Source organism: Antennarius striatus, chromosome 17, assembly GCF_040054535.1.
Source record: "Antennarius striatus isolate MH-2024 chromosome 17, ASM4005453v1, whole genome shotgun sequence".
Taxonomy (NCBI): domain Eukaryota; kingdom Metazoa; phylum Chordata; class Actinopteri; order Lophiiformes; family Antennariidae; genus Antennarius; species Antennarius striatus.
In genome coordinates this window covers 19018002-19039520 of record NC_090792.1, presented here as the reverse complement: position 1 = coordinate 19039520, position 21519 = coordinate 19018002, and the positions used below count along the sequence as shown (strand labels likewise).

Sequence of the window (21519 nt, the reverse complement as noted above, 5' to 3'; positions counted from 1 at the left end):
CACACACACACACACTGAACACACACATGCATGGCGTTCCTGCAGACGAGCTGCAGCCCCTCTGATGTTTCGGGTTGGCGTTTGGAGGCCCCTCGGATGCTGCAACCGTTTCCTCCACCGTCGTCTTCCTCCCGTCTTTCTCTCTTCTCCACATCCTCCATCATCAGATCTGCCTGGCTGTGAACCCTGAGACAGACGGTCGTGGCAAATTGGTAATATGAGTCAGAGATGACTTTTTGGAAACATGACATTTTTATTTTATTTTATTTTTTTTGCAGAGCTTTAGGGGAAACAGCTGCGAGTAGTCGCTTGGAAAATGTAAGATTACACAAGGAGATACGGATAAGGAACACACACACACACACACACACACACACACACACGTGAACGGCGGTCCCGGTCGCAAGCCGAGAACGTTTTTTGGAAATGAATTCAGGCGAATTGACAAGAGGATGGGGGGGAGTTCACGAGGGGGGTGGAAGAGGAGGAGATGGGAGTGTCTCTCAGGTTCCTTCTATTTTTTGGGGGTCACTGCTATTTCATTACAGGAGAACCACGGGAACGAATTCCATTCCTCAATTTTTCAAATCGATTTAGCTGGACCTCCTGGAGGCTGCAGGCTGACCCCCCACCCCCCACCCCCCACCCCCACCCAACCAGGCGAGCCTCAAACAGATGGGATTTCAGATCAACGCGGAGTTACGACCTGACTACGCTAAGATGATAAGATGATTAAATATCTAATTCACTTTAGATCATTAACTTTAATCTGCTTATACTTAGAAGGCAGAAGAGTAGGCTGGGGGGGTGGTGGTGGTGATGGTGGGGGGTTTGGCGTTTCCATCTTTTAAAGTCGCCATGGAGTCGGTTTTACCTCCTGCGTCCATCTGACATGGGAATAAAAGAGAGGAAATGAGGTTATTTGTTCGTATTTTATTGTCCGTCTGTCGTCAGATGACATCATCCCACCTAAATTAAAAAATAACATCGTTTTCTGAAAGTAACAAGAGATTTTTTACTACAAATCAAATCCAATTTCTTTCAAGACTTAAAGGTTAAGTTCAGCGAGAGGAGAACATCCAGTTTATTGGGTTTTAAAGTGGATTAAAATCCCAACGTGATCGGATTAAAGCGGCAGGAATAACTTAATTCGTGAGCTTTTTGGGGTGGATTCGCCTTTCGGAGATTGAAGATTATTGAGATCAATCTCTCCAAAATTACAGATGGCGAAGCGTAGTATTATCCTGACGTGGTGTTTCTGAGAACTCCATCGATGCGTTTCGACGTCTCGTCATTGTTTAGCGGGAAACTCGCCCGTCAGAGCCTCAAACGCCTCTGATGGGCGATCCGTCTTCAGAAAACGCTCCACGCTCTGGGTTTCCGCGGCGCTCGGAGGCACGGCGGTAATATCTCACTAAATGTCAGAGTGTGTTCCTTTAACAGGTGCGATAAGCCATGAGCGCCGACTTTCATCTCCACGTTCGGCGTTGAAAGAAATGGAGGCGCAAAGGGGTTGGCGGCAGTAGCCGTGGGGGGGGGGGGTGTGTCCCGCTGGAAGGTCGCAGCAGAACAGAAGACTCGGGCCACTGTTTCCATGACAACGTTTTCCTTGCTTTTTTGGGGGCAAAGTTCTGAATTCACGTGGCGACAGTTTCGGGATGATTACGAACACACGGAATCTGCGTTTACGTCCCAAAACGCTGCAGTACACATGCCGGAGCAGTAGATGGCGGCGCAGCAAAGTTTGCACAACTAACTAAACTAGATGGATGATATTGTTCTCACAGTGGAGCGATGACACCTCAACAGGAAACGTTTTCAAAGTACAGCGGTACCTCTAAATACGAAATTAAATGGTTCTGGAAGAAATTACGTAAGTAGGAAATTACGTAAGTAGAGACGCGTTTTCCATGCAAATGCCCTAATCCTTTCCAAGCCCCCCAAAAATTCAGACATGAATGTTTTATAAAGCATAAAAATGCATCAAAACAGGTAACAAATACATGTTAGAATAATATTATCACACAATAAATGAGAGTTGTGCATAATGTAAAAAACAAAGAATAAAGAATAAAAATGATGGTCATTTACCTTTTAACTGCTGTTAACTGCTCATTGTTTTTTGCCCTCTTTGCCTTCTTGCCCCACCATGAACATCAGAGTGAATTCCAGTCCTCCTTCTGAACTTCTCCAACCACCCACGCAATGCCTTAAACTCCTTAAACTTCCTCTTGTTTTAATAACGTGGTGATTGTAGATGCATTACGGCCATATTCTTTGGTGAGATCAACCAAACGCATCCCTTTTTCAGGCTTTTCTATCATCTCTTGTTTTGTTTGTACGAACAAAAAAACTCTTTTCTTCGTCTTTTCTTTTCCTCTTTTCTCCGTCACTTTCTTGTGGTCCATAGTGAATACTCTAAAAGTTAATATATTTACGTTAAAGTATCAGAACACCTCACGGGTCGAGGGCTGAATGACGAGGACGCTGCATAGACACCTATCTAGCTCCACACAGAGGTCCCTCTTAGCCAATGGGATGCCAGGATGCTAGGTAATAGCCAATGGCAGAGCAGCTATAAGAATGTTGCGTTCAGGAACCTGTGGGAGCTGCGAGTATCAGCCCATACTGTATTTTTACCTTTCGTAACTTGAAATTTCTTTCGTAACAAGAGGTAATATTTTCCTGTTGGGGCGTTTCGTAAGTATAAAATTTCGTATGATGAGACATTCGTAAGTAGAGGTACCGCTGTAGGTGAAAGAGGATTAGAGGCGACCCGAAATTAAGATGGACTGACCAGACATGTAAGGAGGATCTCTCCAGTCAGACGAGCGTTCGCTGCCGTCGGGTAACGGCGATAACACGCCACCTGAAAGGATCCGGAAGTCGATTAGACGGCGAGAGGCGATACGATCACACGCCGCCATCCCAGCATTTATCGCCTGATTATTTCAAAGGTGATAAGTGGGTACCTGTCGGTGGAGGGGGGAGGGGCGGGCTTCCCTCATGAGAACCTTTCACGTCACGGCGAAGCCTCAGAGGAGACAAAGAAGGAGGAGAGCGATGGAAGGGGAGAGCGAGGAGGAAGGTGAATGGAACCGTGTGAGGTTACGCCGCTTCCATTAGCCGCTTCGTCGTCTTCCAAGAACTGGAGCGGCGGCTGGATCGGGTTGCGTTCCACTCGGAACAAAGACCTCCGGTCATTTGAGTCCTCCGCCATTGTAGTGGCTAAAATTTCCCCAAGGCTAACCTTTGACATAGAAAATTGATATTGGGCGTAATATTATTCTCCAGCGATCACAAGACATTTCCTTCATCGGGACGCGAGATCCTACGAATCTACCGTCGACAGGAGACGTAAGGCGACGCTACGCTAACAGAACCTTAAGCCTTCAGATCTCGTTGTCCCAGTTGCATCCATTTATTCCACTAATATTTAAATGCAGTGAGCCTTCAGCGCTTGAGCCGAACTAATCTCCACAAATCAATACACATTTAGCAGCCAGTAAACAGCAGACGGTGGTTATGCATAGGATTTACAAAAAAAAAACCCCAATCATTAACAACCTCCCCAACAGATAAGAAAACCCACGCTGGGCCTCTGGACTTAAATTCCTCGCATGCGTGAGGAAGAATTAAGTGTTGAACCCGACACGCCCGCTGGAAACACGCGGCCTCCGACACACAGTTCAAGGGTCAACCTGTTAAGAAGATAACAACCCCTGCAACGGAGCCCAAAACGCCGGTCGGACAGACGGGAAGGAAGGTAAGAGAAATGTGTAGCATAAGATCGATGGATGGTTCCAGGTGCGTCGTGAAGACGTTCAATTTGCCTCCCGAAAGTAGAAGAAGACGGAAAAAAGGCGTGATTATTTTTGACGTGGTCGCGCTTGTCGGCGTTTTCTCGCTTTTTCACGTCACGGGAAAATTTGATGGATTCATTCCTGGAAATTCACATTACACAATCTGACAAACGCTTCCCCGGGGTGTGTGTTGGTGCGGATCTTCCATACATGGAGGTGAAGATTTAGATTTTGCAAAACGACACAGGAAGTTGGAAGCTGGGAGTTGACGGCTTCTGTTCCTCTTCTGGACGGGTCACTTCCTGTTTCGGTCCACGTCTGACAGGAAGGTGACCTCGGGACATTCTGAACGGATTCATGCAATTCCAGAAATGACTGAGGAGGAGCTGGAAAACCTCCAGCTTCATTGTTCTAGGTCTTCATTAATCCCCGTCCGCTGACATCCCCGTCCTTTCTTCTCACCTGGATCCCATGAAGAACTTCCTGAATCAATCATCTGAGCCGAACTTCGTCCAAACAATGTAGCCGAGACAATCAGAGGGATAATGGATCGGCCGGAACAACGTTCAGACTGCTTACATCAGCAATACACTCATAAAAATGAGTTCCCAGTTACTACTGACCAATCAGAATCCAGCATTCACATGTTTGGGTTGGATATCTCACTCTTATCTCTGTTTAATTACAACATATCCACAGTTTTGTCATGTTTAAGGATATTTTTAGGCCATCCCAGCATTCCATGAAGGTCAAATAAAGATTATGTGAATTAAAAAACATCAAAAGTGATTTCTAGAAAGAGAATCAAAGAGTTTAAATCTTCCTCTTTGTGCAAAAAAAAAAAAAAACCAGAACAGAAACAAGCTTCCTCTGTGGATTCCATCCTTTGAGTCACACATGACTGTGATTTACATCTGACACACGAGACTGGCGACGACGGCTCATGTAAAGCACAAAAAAAAAATGCAAATATGCATCCGTGTGCACACGTTTGCATCCATATGGGGTATACACATGTGCCAATTCAACATGGCGCATAAACTCACACACACACACACACACACACACATGCAAAAGCTAACAGACTGAGGAATGTAGGAAATAGATGGCGCCCAGTTGTGTTTTCTCTCTGCAGCGTGTGCTTCCCCTCAGGCTCATCCAAAGAAAATATTTGTGTCTGAAACACGCTGAAGGTTCAGGGAATAATTCATTCCAGAAAACAGATCAGCGATTCTTTTGACTTAATTCTCATCTGTTTATTTATGAGGAACAAACAAAAAAACAAACAAACAAACCCCCCCCCCCCCTCCACACACACACACACACACACACACACACACTGCTGCCTTCATTAAAAACACGTCAGTTTGGAAGAAAAAAAATTCTTTTAAACTATTGTTTCCTGCAGTGAAATTCAATCCGGGCCGCGAACTGAAAGAAACATGAACATGTCTGAGCATGTGTGTGTGTGTGTGTTCATGTGTGTGTGTGTGTGTGTGTGTGTGTGTAGAAGCACTAAACCTCAAGATACAGATATAAATAGCTCAGATATAACTCACTGAACATCTGTTTATTCATCGGAGCCCAAAAGGTTCTAATTTTGTTTCCCAGGCGTCGTTCACATGGAAATGTTTGTGAGCATATGCACTGTATGGACAAAAGTGTTGGGACGCCTGGCCTTTATACTTAAAGGGACACCTTATGACAATGTTTTCTGAATTTGTAGGTATTAACAGGGAGTTTGTTTACCTGTTAGCAGCCCCCTCCCCCCAGGAAGGCTTTCTACTAGATTTAGGAATGTGGGAATATTTTGACCTTTGATCCCAGAGAGCATCGGCGAGGTCGGGACCTGATGTTGGGCATGAAGGCCTCCTTTTCCAGTTCGGTCCAGACGTTTCTGATGGGTTTTAATCGGGAATCTGTACCGGTCGAGTCGCTCCAAACCAAACTCAGTGAGTCCAGCTTTGCTTCGGAGGCCCAGTCATTGCTGGAACCGGAGAGGGTTTTCCCCAAAAGTGGTTCCACAACATTGGCAGGATCTGACTCACGTCACGTATTTTTGACAATCTAAGAAAATTCACATCCTGGTTGGTTGCAGAAGTTCATCCTATGGGGGAACCTCGGCTGAATCTCGGACAGAAGACCGAAAGAAACGGGCACATCCCAAGATTAATGTCCCAATACTTTTGTCTACTCTTGAATCAACTCTTTTGCCACAAATACATACAAAGCATAGAAGAAATTAAGACGCAACAACGTGTGTGTGTGTGTGTGTGTGTGTGTCAGAGCCTGTGGAAACACGCTGGAAATCTCCATCTGAATGGACTCATTATGCAAAAAGCCACGATAAACTGGTTGCGATGACAAACAGGATGTCGTAACCGTGCGCCGGAGCCAGAGGGCGGCTCGCACGGCGGCATCCATCTCCCGTTAAGTAACGCCGCTCGTAATGACGACGCACACGGCGAGAAGAGAAACGCTCGCACACGTCGACACGCCGGCTGCTAACAGTTAACATAAACACACACACACACACACACGGCATTAATATTCCCAAGCCAGACGCTTTTGAAAATCCTCCAGTGTTTCGGGGCGAGGAGCCCCGTTGGTAATCAGGAGTGTGTTTAACAGCAGCGTGACGGGCGGATTCAACCACCGGCGTAAGTAAAGAACACGTAAATCAGCAGGATGAATTATTCAGGATGGAGGCTGCCTCCCATCCGCTATAAGCTCCGGTCGTGGAAGAGAAGAAGGGGAATAACGCCTGAACATAATTAATAATCTGAGGTTTTATCACCCGCTTGCCTCAGGTCAAAGGTCAGGGTTCTGAGTCGCTTCCATCTTTCAGATGGAAGCTGACGTCGGGCGACGATGAGCACATCACCAGGAAGTTCTTCATGAAGGTTTTGTGGTCGATAAATCCTTTAATTATATTTTGCAGGGCTAAAGTGAATTCATTTATTGTTTATTTACGTTAATTGTAAAAGTGAACGCGGCCGAAAAACTCTTGATTTTTTTTTTTTTAGAACACCTGGTCGTCCTCAACGCTGACTCGTCAGATCGGCGTCGTCCAAGAGGGAAATCATGAAAGCTGAGCACACAGGCAATTACCGGCTGACTAAGCACACATCACATCACCAACACAAAACCACTCCGAGTGAAAACTCGCCCTCATCCCTCACCGACCTCATTTAGTCACCACAACCAACTGCCCCCACCACCACCACCACCACCACCACCACCCCACCCTGTCTGCTGATTGGACTGATCTCACTGATTTGGGCTTCACTTAAAACAACAACAACAACAACATGTGGGAATCTGGCTTCAGCACCCCCCCCCCACCACCACCACCTCACTGCGCTGGGGCCGACCCGTCACAACTTGTCAGGTAGTGACGGAACACGCGTTTATAACACACCTGGCTGGCGGGGCGGTGAGGAAACCTCGTCGCAGCGGAAGCCACGCGAGAAGGAACGAGAGCTGCCAGGAACGGTTGATCTCATGGTTGTAGGGCATTGAAGCCGGCTCCATATCGGATCCGCTTAACCATTTTTAACACACTGATTGGGGATCAGTGAGGTGATCGTTTATATATTTACTATTAGCTGGAAAGAGTAGCTTTTGAATTTTTATTTTATCTATCTATCTATCTATCTATCTATCTATCTATCTATCTATCTATCTATCTATCTATCTATCTATCTATCTATCTATCTATCTATCTATTTTTTTAAAAAATCCTGCAAGACACTAAAGGTTCGAGGGCAAAAATAGAACATTTTTTTCCTGACTTCAACATGTTTCTGGTCAGCTTTTATATGAAAAGTAAAACAAGAAGTGGTGAACCAGTTTTTACAGACAAAGGGTTTTATAGATTGAAAAAAAAAAAAGTGAAAGACAAGATTGTAGAAGAGATGATTGTGGAGAATGAATAATTGTTTTTTTTTGTTGTTTTTTTAAAATAAATGTTAAAAGGTTGGATGTTTGTATTGAAAATCCTCTTGACGTGAATCTCTTTTGTTTTTTTTTGTTTTTTTTATGTCAACGTGATTATTCTTTAATCTGACTTTCATGAATAAACGTGATGTTATAAATAAAATTTAAAAAAAAAATCTCTCTCAAGCTAACAAACTAGCAGGCTAGCTTGTACAGTATGTGTTTATCTAAAGCGAGACGCTAACATGCTAACGGATGGGGCGGTCGTTGCCTGTCAACCTATAAATTAAACTAACGGTTGAGAGAGAGGGGAGGGGAGAGAGAGAGGACTGGAGAGCGCGAGGGGGGTGGGGAGTGGGGGGGGGGGCGCGAGAGGGGTTGAAAAGGTAGAGTTCGCGCTGCATCCTGGGTACATAAGTCCGCAGTGATGCTGGCCGCCTGTTGTGTGGACTGGAGACCGAAGTAAAGTAACCGGGGGAGGGTCGCTGACAAGGCGCGGTTGGCCGCTGGGGGAGGGTGGGGGGGCCGCCTCTCCCTGACTCACAATGCGTCTTTCAGGCTGTTTGAACGGGGTCCCCGGGCGGCGATGAGCGAACTTCAGCGGCGCTGCTGCAGCGGACCGACACACTGTTGAGCTACGAGCCCGAGAAGGAGCCGCCGTCGGCGGGGGGGGACTGCCGCCGACATGCCGCCGACCTGGACATGGTAGCCAGCCGCGGGGCGCTGCGCCGGGAAGGACCATCATGGTCGAGAGGAGCAGCAAATTCTTGTTGGTCGTCGTGGGATCCGTGTGTTTCATGCTGATCCTCTACCAATACGTGGCTCCAGGGGTGATCAATTTCAGCTCCCCGCGCGGTTATTTCACGGAGGAGGACGAGGGGGACATCTTCCCCACTCCGGACCCCCATTACGTGAAGAAATACTACTTCCCCGTGAGGAACCTGGCGAGATCCATCGACTTCCAGATGAAAGGGGAGGACGTGATCGTGTTTTTGCACATCCAGAAAACCGGGGGGACCACGTTCGGGAGGCACCTGGTCCAGAACGTCCGCCTGGAGGTGCCCTGTGACTGCAGACCGGGCCAGAAGAAGTGTACCTGCTACCGGCCCAACCGCAAGGAGACCTGGCTCTTCTCCCGGTTCTCCACCGGCTGGAGCTGCGGCTTACACGCCGACTGGACCGAGCTGACGAACTGCGTCCCGGGGGTCCTGAACAAGAAGGAGAACACCCCGGAGAACCAGAGGTGTGTGTGTGTGTTTAATATTTTTTAAAACATAAAAGTTTTTTTTGTTTTTTTTTAAGGAAACAACCTGAAAGAAAAAAATAATTTTTTTTGTGGCTGGAAATGTTTTTTTTTTAAATTAGAATTTAATCATTTTAGGGCCAAATAGACCACAGTAAAATCACAAATCTGTTTTTTTAAATATATATATATATATATATATATATATATATATATATAATCCCATCTGTATATAATCCCTAATTTATTAATATTCTTTTGTGGATATTAACACAAATGTCCACAAAAGAATCTAAACTTTACTAGAATAAACATCAATTTGTGGTTCGTCCAAACCACAAATTAAAAAAAAGAAAAGAAAAAGAAAGCAGATGAATGAAAGATGATTTTCATTCGTGCCCACAAACACGTTAAATCTCCTGGGGGGGCGCTGATGATGATGATGATGATGATGATGGAGGTTTGAAGCCTCCTCTCTGGGTGGGACGTTGCCGTTGAAGTAACAATAGAACGGCGGCATCCTCCCAGAATCCCAGAATAGTGATCTGATGAGGGATGGATGCTGATGCCCCCCCCCCCCCCCCCAGTGGATTCATATCATGCTTGGTGTGGGTGGGGGGGCGTTTCCATTCCGTAATAATCATTGCGCTGATGAAGAGGTGTCGAGACATGATGAACGTTCTTATTAGATTAGAAACAATTTCCTTTCCCTCGGCCCCCTCCCCTTTTCAAACCTCAGCGGTACTGATAGTTATATCAGCATTCAACCCCCCCCCCCCACACACACACACACACACACTTGTTGGTGGAGTGTGTGTCTTTGTGTTTCTCAGACTGGTGTGTGTGTTTTATTTATTTATTTTTGTACGATGAAAAAGTCAGAAATATTTCTGGAGGGGGGGTCAGGCCTGGGCAGGGCCAGTCTGGGCCGGTAGGGGGCCAGAGGGGGACCCCGCGGGGGGTTGGCTCCGCTGTAATCCATGTGATTATCACCGCTGGGACACTCACACACACGCACACACCCATACACACACACACTGGTGTGTGCTGCTGGCGGCGCTCCGGACTGCTGTTTACCCCCACCCCCCCCCACGCCACCCCCACCCCCCAGTCGGAGGTGATAACGTGTCCCGTCGTTCCACACGGCGTGCCCAGAAATCGCCGTGGATGCAGGATAAACATCCTTTCAGCGGCTTCTTCGTGTGTGTGTGTGTGTGTGTGTGTGTGTGTTTGTGTCTGTGTGTGCGTGTGTGTGTGTGTGTGTGTGTGTGTGTGTGTGTGTGCGTGTGTGTGTGTGTGTGTGTGTGTGTGTGTGTGTGTATGTGTGTGTGTGACTTGTAGCCTCAGGTTTGAAGAGCTCTCCTGTCGTACAAATCGCCGCCATGAGGAACCGGAATCTCCTGAGTTTTGTTCCGTTCTCTTCCCTCTTCATGTCTTTACAAGTTAAAGTCTTCATCTCCCTGATGGTCATGCTCCTTGTTCCATCGCCATGGCGATGCATCATGGGGGGGGGGGTGCGGCGCAGAAAACGCCACAAATCTTGTGTGTGTGTGTTTGTGTTCACAGAACGGCGGCGAGGGATTCCTCGCCGATGAAGATGAGCTTCCTGTCGTTTTACTTCCTGTTCGGTCTTTATATTTCATTTGTGGGGGGTGGGGTGGGAGGTTTTGTGGTGATGAAGCAGAACAAACAGTCTCTATCTAGTAATCCACCCCCACCCCCCCCCACCCCCGCTCCCCCAGCAGCACAGATGACATCCAGCAGCTGTGTTCTAATCCAGCTGTGACGTGGGAATTTTACACAAACGTGTGAAACGTCGCACAAATAAAAATTTCGCATCAGGACCGTTTTCACCAGCGTTTAGGACACGCCCACTATGGTTAGGGTTTAGGACACGCCCACACAGTGGAAAAGCAGAACTAGAATTTTTAGAATTTTTTTCTCCCGGGTTAATTGGTTGTGGATTATTTTTTATTGCGTCGATGACACCTGTCACTCAACCCGCCGTGCGGGCGTGGATAAGCCCCGCCCATCAGAGGAACGAATGGGTCCGACTTTTGTTCTGCTATTGTTTCCTTCTGCCGAAAACACTAGGCATCAAAATAATTTTAATTAAAATCTTCTTTTTTTAAAATTTTGTAAAAAATTAAATTTCATTTTGATCATAAATTACGTCATGGAAACAACAACGCGTCAACAGGTTGACGAAAGTGTCGGCTTTAGTGGGACGGACATTAAGCGGTGATGGCGGTGGGATGAATGGTTCGCCGCGGAGACACACCGCCCGTTTGATGGGCGGGGGGGGAGATATGATATCGAGATGAAATGCATTGTGGGAGTAAAAAAAAAAAGAAAGACAAACTCCTGTTCGGGCTGCGATCCACTCAGAGTGGATTTGTCATCCCACACCTCGTCTATCGGTTTGAATGTTCTTCACGGATCCTGTGAGCCACACACACACACACACACACACACACACACACACACACACACACACACACACACACACAGGGCCCCAGATATCGGGGCCTCTAATTGGTCGAGGAGGTTCCTCTTTGAGCGGCGCGGCGTTCAGATGGCGGCGGCCATCTGGCGCGTATGTCTGCGTGTGATTTTAATCCCAGTGTGTCATAGAGCATCTTAGTGAGCAAAGTGATGGGGCTAATTTTACAGCCTCCCCCATTTTCTCACCCCCCACCCCCACCCCCACCCCCGATGCTGTCGCCCTCCAATCAAACGGCGGCCTGCTCCTCGCTCCGCGGCGTTCCAGAGGGCTCGCTCTCTACCTCCTTCACTTTCCCTCTCACCTCGTCCTCTCTTCCCTCCCTCCCCCCTTCGTCTTCGCGTCCCCCCCCCCCCCATCTGAGCGTGACTGCTGCATTAGAGGAAATGTCTTTTCATGGAAGATTTGCTGCAATTTCCAAAATGGCTGCTTTGCCTAATGGACAAGCGCCTCGGTTCTAATGAATGATTACATGTGTGAGCGTGAGGCGGTGGCGGTGGTGGTGGTGGGGGTGTGTGTGTGTGGGGGCGGGATGGAATGGGATGGGGGGGGGGGTGAGATATGAGGAGGACAAGAGGAGAACTGTCAGGGAGATAAAACATGGTGGGTAGAAAACATTTAGTTTCATTGCTGGGGAGGGGGCGACTCGATTAGCACGCCTGTCGAGCGGCGGACTATACCCGCCTTTCACCAGGAACGCTCCGCATTCTCCTCACGCAAGCTAAGCCCCGCCCACCCACCCCCCCACCTCCCCCAATCCAGCCAGGATCCAGACGAAGTCCAGGACTTCGTTTTTGGCGTTCCAAAGCCCGTGTGTGTGTGTGTGTGTGTGTGTGTGCGTCCGCGTGTTGCCAGGCAGGTCGGTGTTAATCCAATCAGATTAGGCGGGTTTAAGCGGCGGCGGCCGGCCGCTCCAAAGCCGGTTACGCGCCGCTCATCCCGCAACGTTCCAGCGTTCCCGACAGACATTCCCCCCGGTTGTTAGCTGAGCCCAGATCACCTTCGCTTACTGGGTTTAGTGGGAACCAGGCGGTAATTGGGATTAACAGGAAGTAGGGGAGGGGAGGGGGGAGGGTGTTGATATTCAGTGTCGGGATTAACGGATCGGATTTTAAAAATCCGATAGGATCTATCGTTTTGTTTGTTTGTTGGCTTGTTTTGTTTGTTGACGGTGGCGGCATCAGTCAAAGTAAACTTGGTAAAGTCGGGTTTTTGTAAGTCGGAGTTTGTTTAAACCGTCAATCCCAAACTTGTTAGCGACACTTTTATATCCCATATTTTTATTGTTTGTTTTTTTTTTAAATCCAAGTTGACATAAATGAGACTCAGGAGGTGTTTGGTTGTGACCTCATCACCGCCATGTGAGGTCACCTCGGACCAACCCGAGGGGCGTCATCCGGCGCCGTTTTTCCCGCCGCCATCAGCTGTTCCAGTCGATCAGGGATGCAGATTACGACGGATCCGGCGCTGAATAATGCATCTCGTCGCCGTTTCCGGCCTGGTTAAGGATGCCACCGCCCGCCATCGATCCGTCGTTTCGCCACGCTGCATTTTAACGCCGCGGACAGCATCAGGATCCTCCTGGTGGTCGGTGACGGCTGTGAGTCCTCAGTATTGATCGGCCGTTATGGATCGGAGAGTGTTTTTCAACGATTGATAAAACCTGAAAGACGGCGGAGCGATGGGGGGGAGGTGGCAAGAAAAGCAAACGTGATGTGGAGCCTGTGTGGAACCCCCCCCCCACACACACACACACACACACCACCATCTCCAGTGGGACCTTTTTACCCGACCCCTGTGGACAAATGCCCACACAGCAAATGATTAGCGGCCATGAAGACGCTACGCCGCAGGATTACCGCCTATTGATCAGCCTAGCCTAGCGTTAGCCTTGCTAGTTAAATGCTAATGATTAGTGGGCGTTTCTATGGTGGCTAATGAGCGGCACTGCTACGGTAGGCTCTCTATGAGAATGGGATTACCAGCTATTAATCAGACGTGGGGGGGGGGGGTCATTAGCGGCGCCATCGACGGTCCGGGTTTCTAAATCCGGTCTGGTGTGTCTTTTTCCCATCATAACCCCCCCCCCTCCATGGATGGGGGAAGACTGACAGAAAATGAAGATCATCTCCAGAGACCCCCCCCCCCCCATGTCTCTTCCTGTCCCTTACTGTGACGAGTCCGTACAGGAAACGACTCGGAGCGCCGTCCCATCAGCCGCAGCCTCGGAACCGTCGGATGACAAACTAATTATACGTCGGTTTTTCCTCGTTTATGAATAAATGCATGGACTGGCGAGCCGATAGCGTGTCGGTGGAAGCGTGTTTGAATCCGTGTGGGATGGAGGCGTCCCGCGAGGTTGGGTGGGGGGGGGGTGTAGCATGTGAACGGAGACGGGAGGCCGACAGGCGTGTTAATTGAATTGTGGGAAGAAATGCAAATCCCATACTGCCTCTGCGGGGGGAGGAGTGTTAACTGATTGGAACGCTCTCTACACACACACACACACACACACACACACACACACACACAGAAGAAGAATTATTACCAAAAGATCTGACATCATTCCTCAAAATATGGGGATTCTGCCTGGTTTTCCCGCGTCTCACGTTCCCAGGTTGTCAGGTGACAGGAAATGATGTCATCCCAATGTGTTTTTTAAAGAAAAAATCTTAATATGTATCCCATGATTCAGTTGGTATATTTTCGTTGCGCTTTACGGTCCGGCGACGGTTAAACCTTTGCTGCTCGAAGCTCGGAGTTGTGTTTTTGGGATTAGCGCTGAAGTTTCCAGGTTCAAGTTTCACTGAATCTCCGGTTGTCTTGTTTAATACTTGTTTTATTGTTTTTAGTCTCCGTCTTATTCTGAAATAAAATCCAAATTAATGTATAAAATTCCGGAATTGAAAAGAAACGCACAAATAATCGAGAACTTCTTCAACAGGACCAAAAAAAAGTTTTTAAAAAACCGCGTCACGGCTGCCGTGGTTAAAGCGTTATCTTCTGCACTGAAGGCGTGAAAAATACAATCAGTTGTGCTTAAAAAAAGAAAGAAAGCCACTTATGATTTAGCTTCTGAAGTTTATTAGCGTCGCGGTGATTTTAAGGTTCGTAATTCTGAAATCAACAGAACCCAAACGCATCGTTTGTGTTCCGAACAGCGTGTAAATCCATCACTGGAGATCCTCAGATGTTTTTCTCAGCGTGTTTGTCGTCACGCCTGGACTCTTGCCATCAGACGGGAAACATGCCAGCGACGGGTTCGAGCCGAGCTCGCCGTTGCGCGTCTGCCGCCGCCACAAGCTTTTATTTTGTGGTTTGGCCCCGTTTGTGGACTCAAACGCTGATTCGCTCCAGATGACCGCGTCCGCCGCAAACGCTTCAGAGTCGGATCGTTTCTGGCTTCGCTTCCTCCAAACCTTTTAATTGCATCTCGCTGAGGTCGGGTCAATAATGTAAATGTCACCCCTTATCGGGTGGCGAAGGCGCCGCCTCGTGGGGGAAAACCTCATCGCTGAGTCAACCTTGAGTCAAAAGTAGGACACGCCCCTCCCGTGATGGCTCCGATTGGCCGCAGGGAGAATACGGGAGCGCCGCCCCGCCCAGCAAAGGTCGGCGTTAACGCTAATCTAGCTGCACTATTCTTAGCGTCTCCTCACCTCTTTGTCTCATCGCTCCTCTTCCTCCTCCTCTTCGTCGCCCCACACGGCATCCTGAATCTGGGTCACGAGTGCGTAGATTTCACCTCTTCCTCCTCTTCCTCTTTGTTTCCCATTCGTCAAAGGAAACTTTTGAAAAACCTTCATCCTCCTCCTCCTCCTCGCCGCCGCCGCTGTCGTTTCGGATTCCCGGCACGTGTTGGCTTCCTCCCGGAGAGAGGAAGTGATGCGTCAGGATGTGCTTTTATCTGCCACTGATCTGATCTGATGTGAGAATGAGATAAGAATGGCGGCGATGGGGGGGTGGGGGGAGTGAGTGTCGTGTTCGCTCACTGTGGTGGTGGTGGTGGTGGTGGGGGGCCTGTTTTTTTATGCCCCAACACAAATATCTGGTTTCAGTTGTTAAATAATAAAAAAGATTCCTTCCGACCCCATCCAGAGACAGAAACTAAACCCCCATTTAATATCACTTATTTGTGTCGTGTAACAATAGATTTGGTTGAACACGAAGTTTAGCAACCCCCCCCCCCCCGTTCTGGGACGATGGGAGCATCAGTGGGACCCTGTCAGAACGCCACGACCTGCCTGAGAAAAGAAAGGTCACCAACACGCGACCCTGAGGGACGCCACCACCACTTAACCTAACATTAAAAATCTGCATTACCAACAAAACGGATGTTCTGGCTTTTATTTGTCGTTTGTTTTTGAAAGATGGCGCCATTTTTACGACACGAAACCCGACAAAGAGTTGGGTTTGCGGTTGAAATCCCGTCGCGTCGGTGGCGTCTCGGTAAAATAGAAGACAAGTCTCATCGACAAATCATCACTATTCCCTGACATCTTATTGCGTTTCTTCCCTGATGTAAAAGATGTGGCGCGGCGGCGGCGGCGGCGGTGGCGGCGGTCCGAAAACATTTGAGAACGGATCACAAACACATGAGAAGGAAACAAAAACACCCGAGTCGTAAAAAAAAACGGCTAATCATTGACAGGAGGCGGCGGCGAGCGAAAACAAAAGGACTGTGATGCTAACGAGAAAACCAAAAAGTCATAAAAGATGGGAGCCGGAGGTTCTGCGTCACCATGGCGATTAAAGAAAGCAACCAGAGGCATTTTTTTGTGTGTCCGTCCTGCCCCCCCACCCCACCCAACCCCACTCTCCCAGCTTTTACGTAATCCTGACCTTTTTATCGAGCAACGCCATCCAAATACCTCCAGGCGCTCCAGCGCAACATCCCAACCGCCGATCTGGCCTCCGTCTCAGTTTGACGTTATCCCGCCTTGAATATACCCCCCCCCATCCCAACCCCCCCCCCCCCATCCTGTTCCTCTCTTCTTCCTTCCTTTTCTCCCGTCGCTCTCTCGCCATCTTTTGTCCCGCCGTCTCTTCACGCTCGACCGGCCCTCGCCGTGACTCTTGACTTCAAAAAGCTTCCACTTCATTCATCAGTCAGTCATCGGCGAGGGAGGGGGGCATTCAGGGCTCCGCTAAAAGAGAGGGAGGGGACGGGGAAAGAGTGTATAAAAAAGAAAAGAGAGAGAGGGGTGTGAAAAGAGGGCACTAAAGAAAGGGGATCCGCTCTTGACCGCGGGGAACCTGGGGGGGGGGGGGGTCACAAAAGCAAAAAAAGACCCAAACACTTTTGTGTGTGTGTGTGTGTGTGTGTGTGTGTGTGTGTGTGTGTTGGTCACATGATCCTGTCCTCCTTTTTTTTTTTCTTTCTTTCCATCCATCTCATCTTTCTTCATTCCTTTCACCGGAGCCGGCTGTACAAAGTGTGTGTGTGAGTGTGTGTGTGTGTGTGGGGGGGGGGGTTAGGTGGGGAGGGGTGGGGGTGGGGGGGCGTCCCAGCCTGTTTTTCTAGCGTTAGCGTGTCGTTCATCATGTCTCCTCCTCTTTGCCCGCTGACATTCTCCCTCTTTTCCGTCCCCCTCCGTTGTACGAGTCGGTTTTTCAGGTCAGCGGGAATTGTCACACACACACACACACACACACACACACACACACACACGCTTTCTTGTGAAGGTTCTGTTGGCTTTCCGTCTGGCTTCTTCTTTTGTTTTGTTTTTGCGTCTTCATTACCTGTTTGTTTGTCTCTCCTCCCTCCTGTAATAAGTTCGGGGGAGCAAACGCCGTTCGCTCGCCTCAGACGGCGTCGTGGGCGTTCAGTCGCCGCACAAAAACGAGCGGCGGGTTCTTTTTGTCGAGTCTTTTTCACTTGGGGTTAACCGCAGAGGGCTCAACAAGCCTGCTTTTTTATTTTTTAAAGCCTTTTTTGTGAGTCTTACGGTGTTAAAACTTTGATTTCAAAAAAAGTAGTCGGAGGATTCTGCTTTCATCACCTTTTTTCAGAAGAAAATTGTACATTTTTAAATGTTCCGACTTGATTCTGCTGGCAAAGATTATTGACCCTGGAAAATAGGAACCCCCCCCCCAAAAAAAAAACCCTCAATAAATCATCTGTGATGGGATGTGAGCCAAACAGACTTTATTAACCACCGTAAAGACGCCATAAATAAGTCAAAGGGAGCGGTTAGCGGACGGAATGGGGGGAGCGTGCTACGACACGCCTCGCACATACATGCACGGACACGCCGCGCTGTGAGGCGGAGAAAGGGATTAATGATGGGGGGGTGGGGTTGTCCGAGGAAGAGTGAGGAACGCTGAGGGGTGAGAAGGTGAAGGAAAGTACCCCCCCCCCCCCTAAAGGAATGTTAATCAGCGTAAAGAGGCCGGCATTTTAACCATTTCAGAGGTTGTGTGTATGTGTTGGGGTGTAAAGGTGTGACACGGCGTCCTCATCCAGTGACGTCAGACGTCGCCGTTAGCGACCGACGCCGTCGATGCGATGGAGACGATCAAACATTCCCGTTTCTGTCTCCTCTTCTTCTTCTTCTTCTTCGTTGGTTGTTTAGCGGGAGCAGCTGTCAGGCTGTTCAAAGCGTGGATCCACACCTGCCTTTCACCCCCCCCCCCAGCCCCCCCATCTCAAAGAGAGGATTCTGTTGCCGCCGTGTTAACTTTGGCAGACAAACACACGGAGTTGTCAGGAAACGGCCAGAGGATCCAAATATTTTCACGACCAGCTGTGTTTCAGGTTTTTTACCCAGCACTGTGGGGGCGCCAAGAGGGGCCCCCGGGGGGGCCCCCGGAGGGCATCGCTACCAACAATAACATCATCATTCTGTTCCGTGTGCGCATGGATCACCCGCTTTCCGACTTTTAATTTATAAAAGAAGTAATGACAGCTTCAGGTAACGAATAGCGGCCGCCGTTTGGAACAGTTGTTTTTCTTCCTCTTCTTCTACTTCCTGTTTTTTTTCTTCTTCTTCCTCCTCCATGTTCATCATCTTCTTCTTCATCCTCTTTCTCGTCAACCTCTTCCTCTTCTTCTTTCTCGTCTTCCTCTTCTTTAGACAAAGGGCTGCTCTGCCCTGCGTTTTGCCTGACAGGCCCTTTCGGACTCTTCATCCGCTCGTCCTACACGTCTCACTTGAATGGATACACTTCGCGGGTCGCCGGTCGGACACAAAGCCCCGTCGGATCACATCGGTCTCCTCAACCCACGTCGTTTTCACGGCTTAATCGCTTCAGGCGGCGTTTTCCAACTGGAACCCTCCCCTTCTTTCACTTAATTGGGTTGCATCACAAAGTGGGCGGGGCAATTCCTCCCGGGTGGGTTCAGCGTCGCGGGAAAGTTCGCCGTCGGGTTTCCCCTCACGTGGATGACCTCATCAAGCTCTCAGGTCGTCATAGACGAGTAATCTTCTTCCTGTGAGGAGGAGGAGGAGCAGCGTGATGAAGAGCAGCTCTCGCTTCCCTCCGGAGCGGTGTGTCCTGGACTCCTCCCACCTCCCCGGTGATGAACTGTGAGGAGCATCGCTGGCCCGCCTCCTTGCATCTCCCTCCCCATCTCTCCATTCTGGACCTGCTCTCATCTCTTCATCTTCCCCCATCCTCCTCTTCCTCAACGGAACAGAAGCTGACAGCTTCCATCAGGAGGATTCCGAGGCAGCGGCGCACACGCCATCCCTCCCTCCCGCGCCTTCACTCCACCTCCGCCGCCTCCTCGTCCCTCCATTTTTTTTCTGCCTCTGTTTGCAAAGCATTGTGGGATATGGACTGTTCACCTCAGACACCTTTTTGTATGGAGGGTTAAAGAAATGGGACACGTTACCCTTCAGGGGTTAAATGACGGGGCAGAGCCCAGAGGGGATTGGGATCAGTTTGCCCCCCCCACTGCCCCCCCCCCCGTATCAGACAGGAAGTCATCGATCCAGGACGGCGTGATCGCTCCGGGATCTGATGCCACTGTCTAATGATTACACGGTTTAACGCCGTTACCACGACCGGTTGTGCTGCCCGACGCCCACGCTCATTATTAACTGTTTCCTCTCCACCATGACCTCTTCCTCTTCCTCCTCCTCCTCTTCCTCCTGCAACAGGTAAGGACTTCCTGTCAGACCTGTTTGTCGAAATCACAGTCCAGTTTGGACAATCAGACGTTTTGTGGCTTTACACACACACACACACACACACACACACACACACTCACCTGTATAATCTTATTTCACACGCGCACACACACACTCCATGTGTGTTGATTTACTCAACTGGTTAAATGTTAACGTGACTTTGAAGGTCTGAAGGTCTTTGTGTGTGTGTGTGTGTGTGTGTGTATGTGTGTGTGTATGGGGGGGGGGCAGACTGTCTTTCTTTTGCTCTGGCTTGTTTCACCTCCTGCAGGCCGGTTTAAACAGAAAGGAGGCGACCCAGATAGAAGCGGGGAGAGGTGGAATGATCGAGGAAGATGGGGGGGGTGGGGGGGGGCAGCTGGGACACCTGCTTCTTGTCAGCGCTCCGTCAAAACACACACACTCCTCCTCCTCCTCCTCTTCCTCAAGCTGCCCTTTCTGTGTTTTCTGCACCCCCCCCCCACCACCACTCCTGAAACAAATGGACGAGGGAATAGGAGGTTGGGGGTGGGTGGTGGGGGGGTAGAGGAGAATGTGTCACGTAGGATGGTGGTGGTGGTGGTGGTGGTGGGGGTCCTGTGTGTGTGTGTGTGTGTGTGTGGCACACGTGTCTGTCTGAGAATGTGTGTGTGTTTGAAGAGAGATTCTCAAACAGCATTATTAACTCATCTGGGTTTTGCATGAGTCTCAGCCCCTTTTCAGGCAACACACACACACACACACACACACACACACACACACACACACACACACACACACACACACGGCTTTGCATCTTGACAGCTCCCCAGGCTCCCATCCTGGAAAGGCGAGACAGGAGAGTAGTGGAGCGAACCGGGATGGTGGAGGACCGGGGCATCTCTGAGCCCCCCAGCTCAGTTAATACTTAATGCCAGCACGCACTCACACACACTCACACACACTCACACACACGCATGCAGCAGTCGCAATCATAAACACTGAGAACACACACACACACACACACAGACGACGGTATGAAATATTCAGAGGTGCATGAAATAATGATGAACATTGATGGAATGAAGCTCGCTAATTTAACCGGGACCTTCGTCCCTTTGTTAGAGAGAGACAACACACACACACACACACACACACACACACACACACACGCACACACGCACACACACACACACACACACACACACACACGCACACACACACACACACACTTACAGAACACAAGTGATAGCTCACGGGCGCTACTGGGACGGTTTCTGAACCAAAGTGTGTTTGTATTTTGTACATCAACCCATCCCCCCCACATCTGATTTTGTGTGTGTGTGTGTGTGTGTGTCTCCCCAGCGGTGGTGGTGTGTGGTTGGGGGCGGGGGTCGTGCGTGGAGATCGCCGATCGCTGCCACGCAACAGACGGAAGTTAAGCAATCAGTTAATTAAATCAGCAAATTAAATCCCTGTTTGGTGGGGGGGGTGGGTGTCACCTCTCTGGTTGGGCGGTGGTGGTGGGTGGTGGGGGGGGGGGGGGGGGGACGAGCTCACCTGACTCCCGTCCGCCCTGACCTTCCTTTACGCCATTCGTCCCGACCTTTCGCTCCCCCTCCTGGAGCGACAAAGTAGAAGCGTGTGTGTCGAGCAGATTTTCCACTGATGTCAGCATCTGGAGGGACGTGTTGCGCTGAAATGCTTCCCCCTACAACAACCGCCACCGCCATTACTGCCCCGCTTTCGTTTTCTTTTTTATTGTTGCTGTCACCAGGCGGCGTAGACGCGACAAACTGCTTCCTCCTATAGCGGAGAGAAATTTCCAATTTAGGCAATTACTCCGGCGGCGACGCTTGGATTACAGTCAACTTGACTTTTTTTTTTTTCCCCCCACAAACACTTTGGGGAGCTTGAGAAAGCGGCGAGGACGGAACG

The 21519-nt window shown here is 49.4% G+C and overlaps 1 protein-coding gene across 1 annotated transcript in view; it reads left to right on the top strand.

Annotated features, from left to right (window-relative positions):
- Positions 1-8264: 8264 nt before the first annotated feature.
- hs6st1a (heparan sulfate 6-O-sulfotransferase 1a) overlaps positions 8265-21519 on the top strand; it is a 31703-nt gene continuing 18448 nt past the window's right edge. The window contains exon 1 of the mRNA XM_068338200.1: positions 8265-8985. Coding sequence (XP_068194301.1) covers positions 8486-8985 — 500 coding nt within the window. The 5' untranslated portion in view covers positions 8265-8485. The remainder of the gene's footprint in view (positions 8986-21519) is intronic.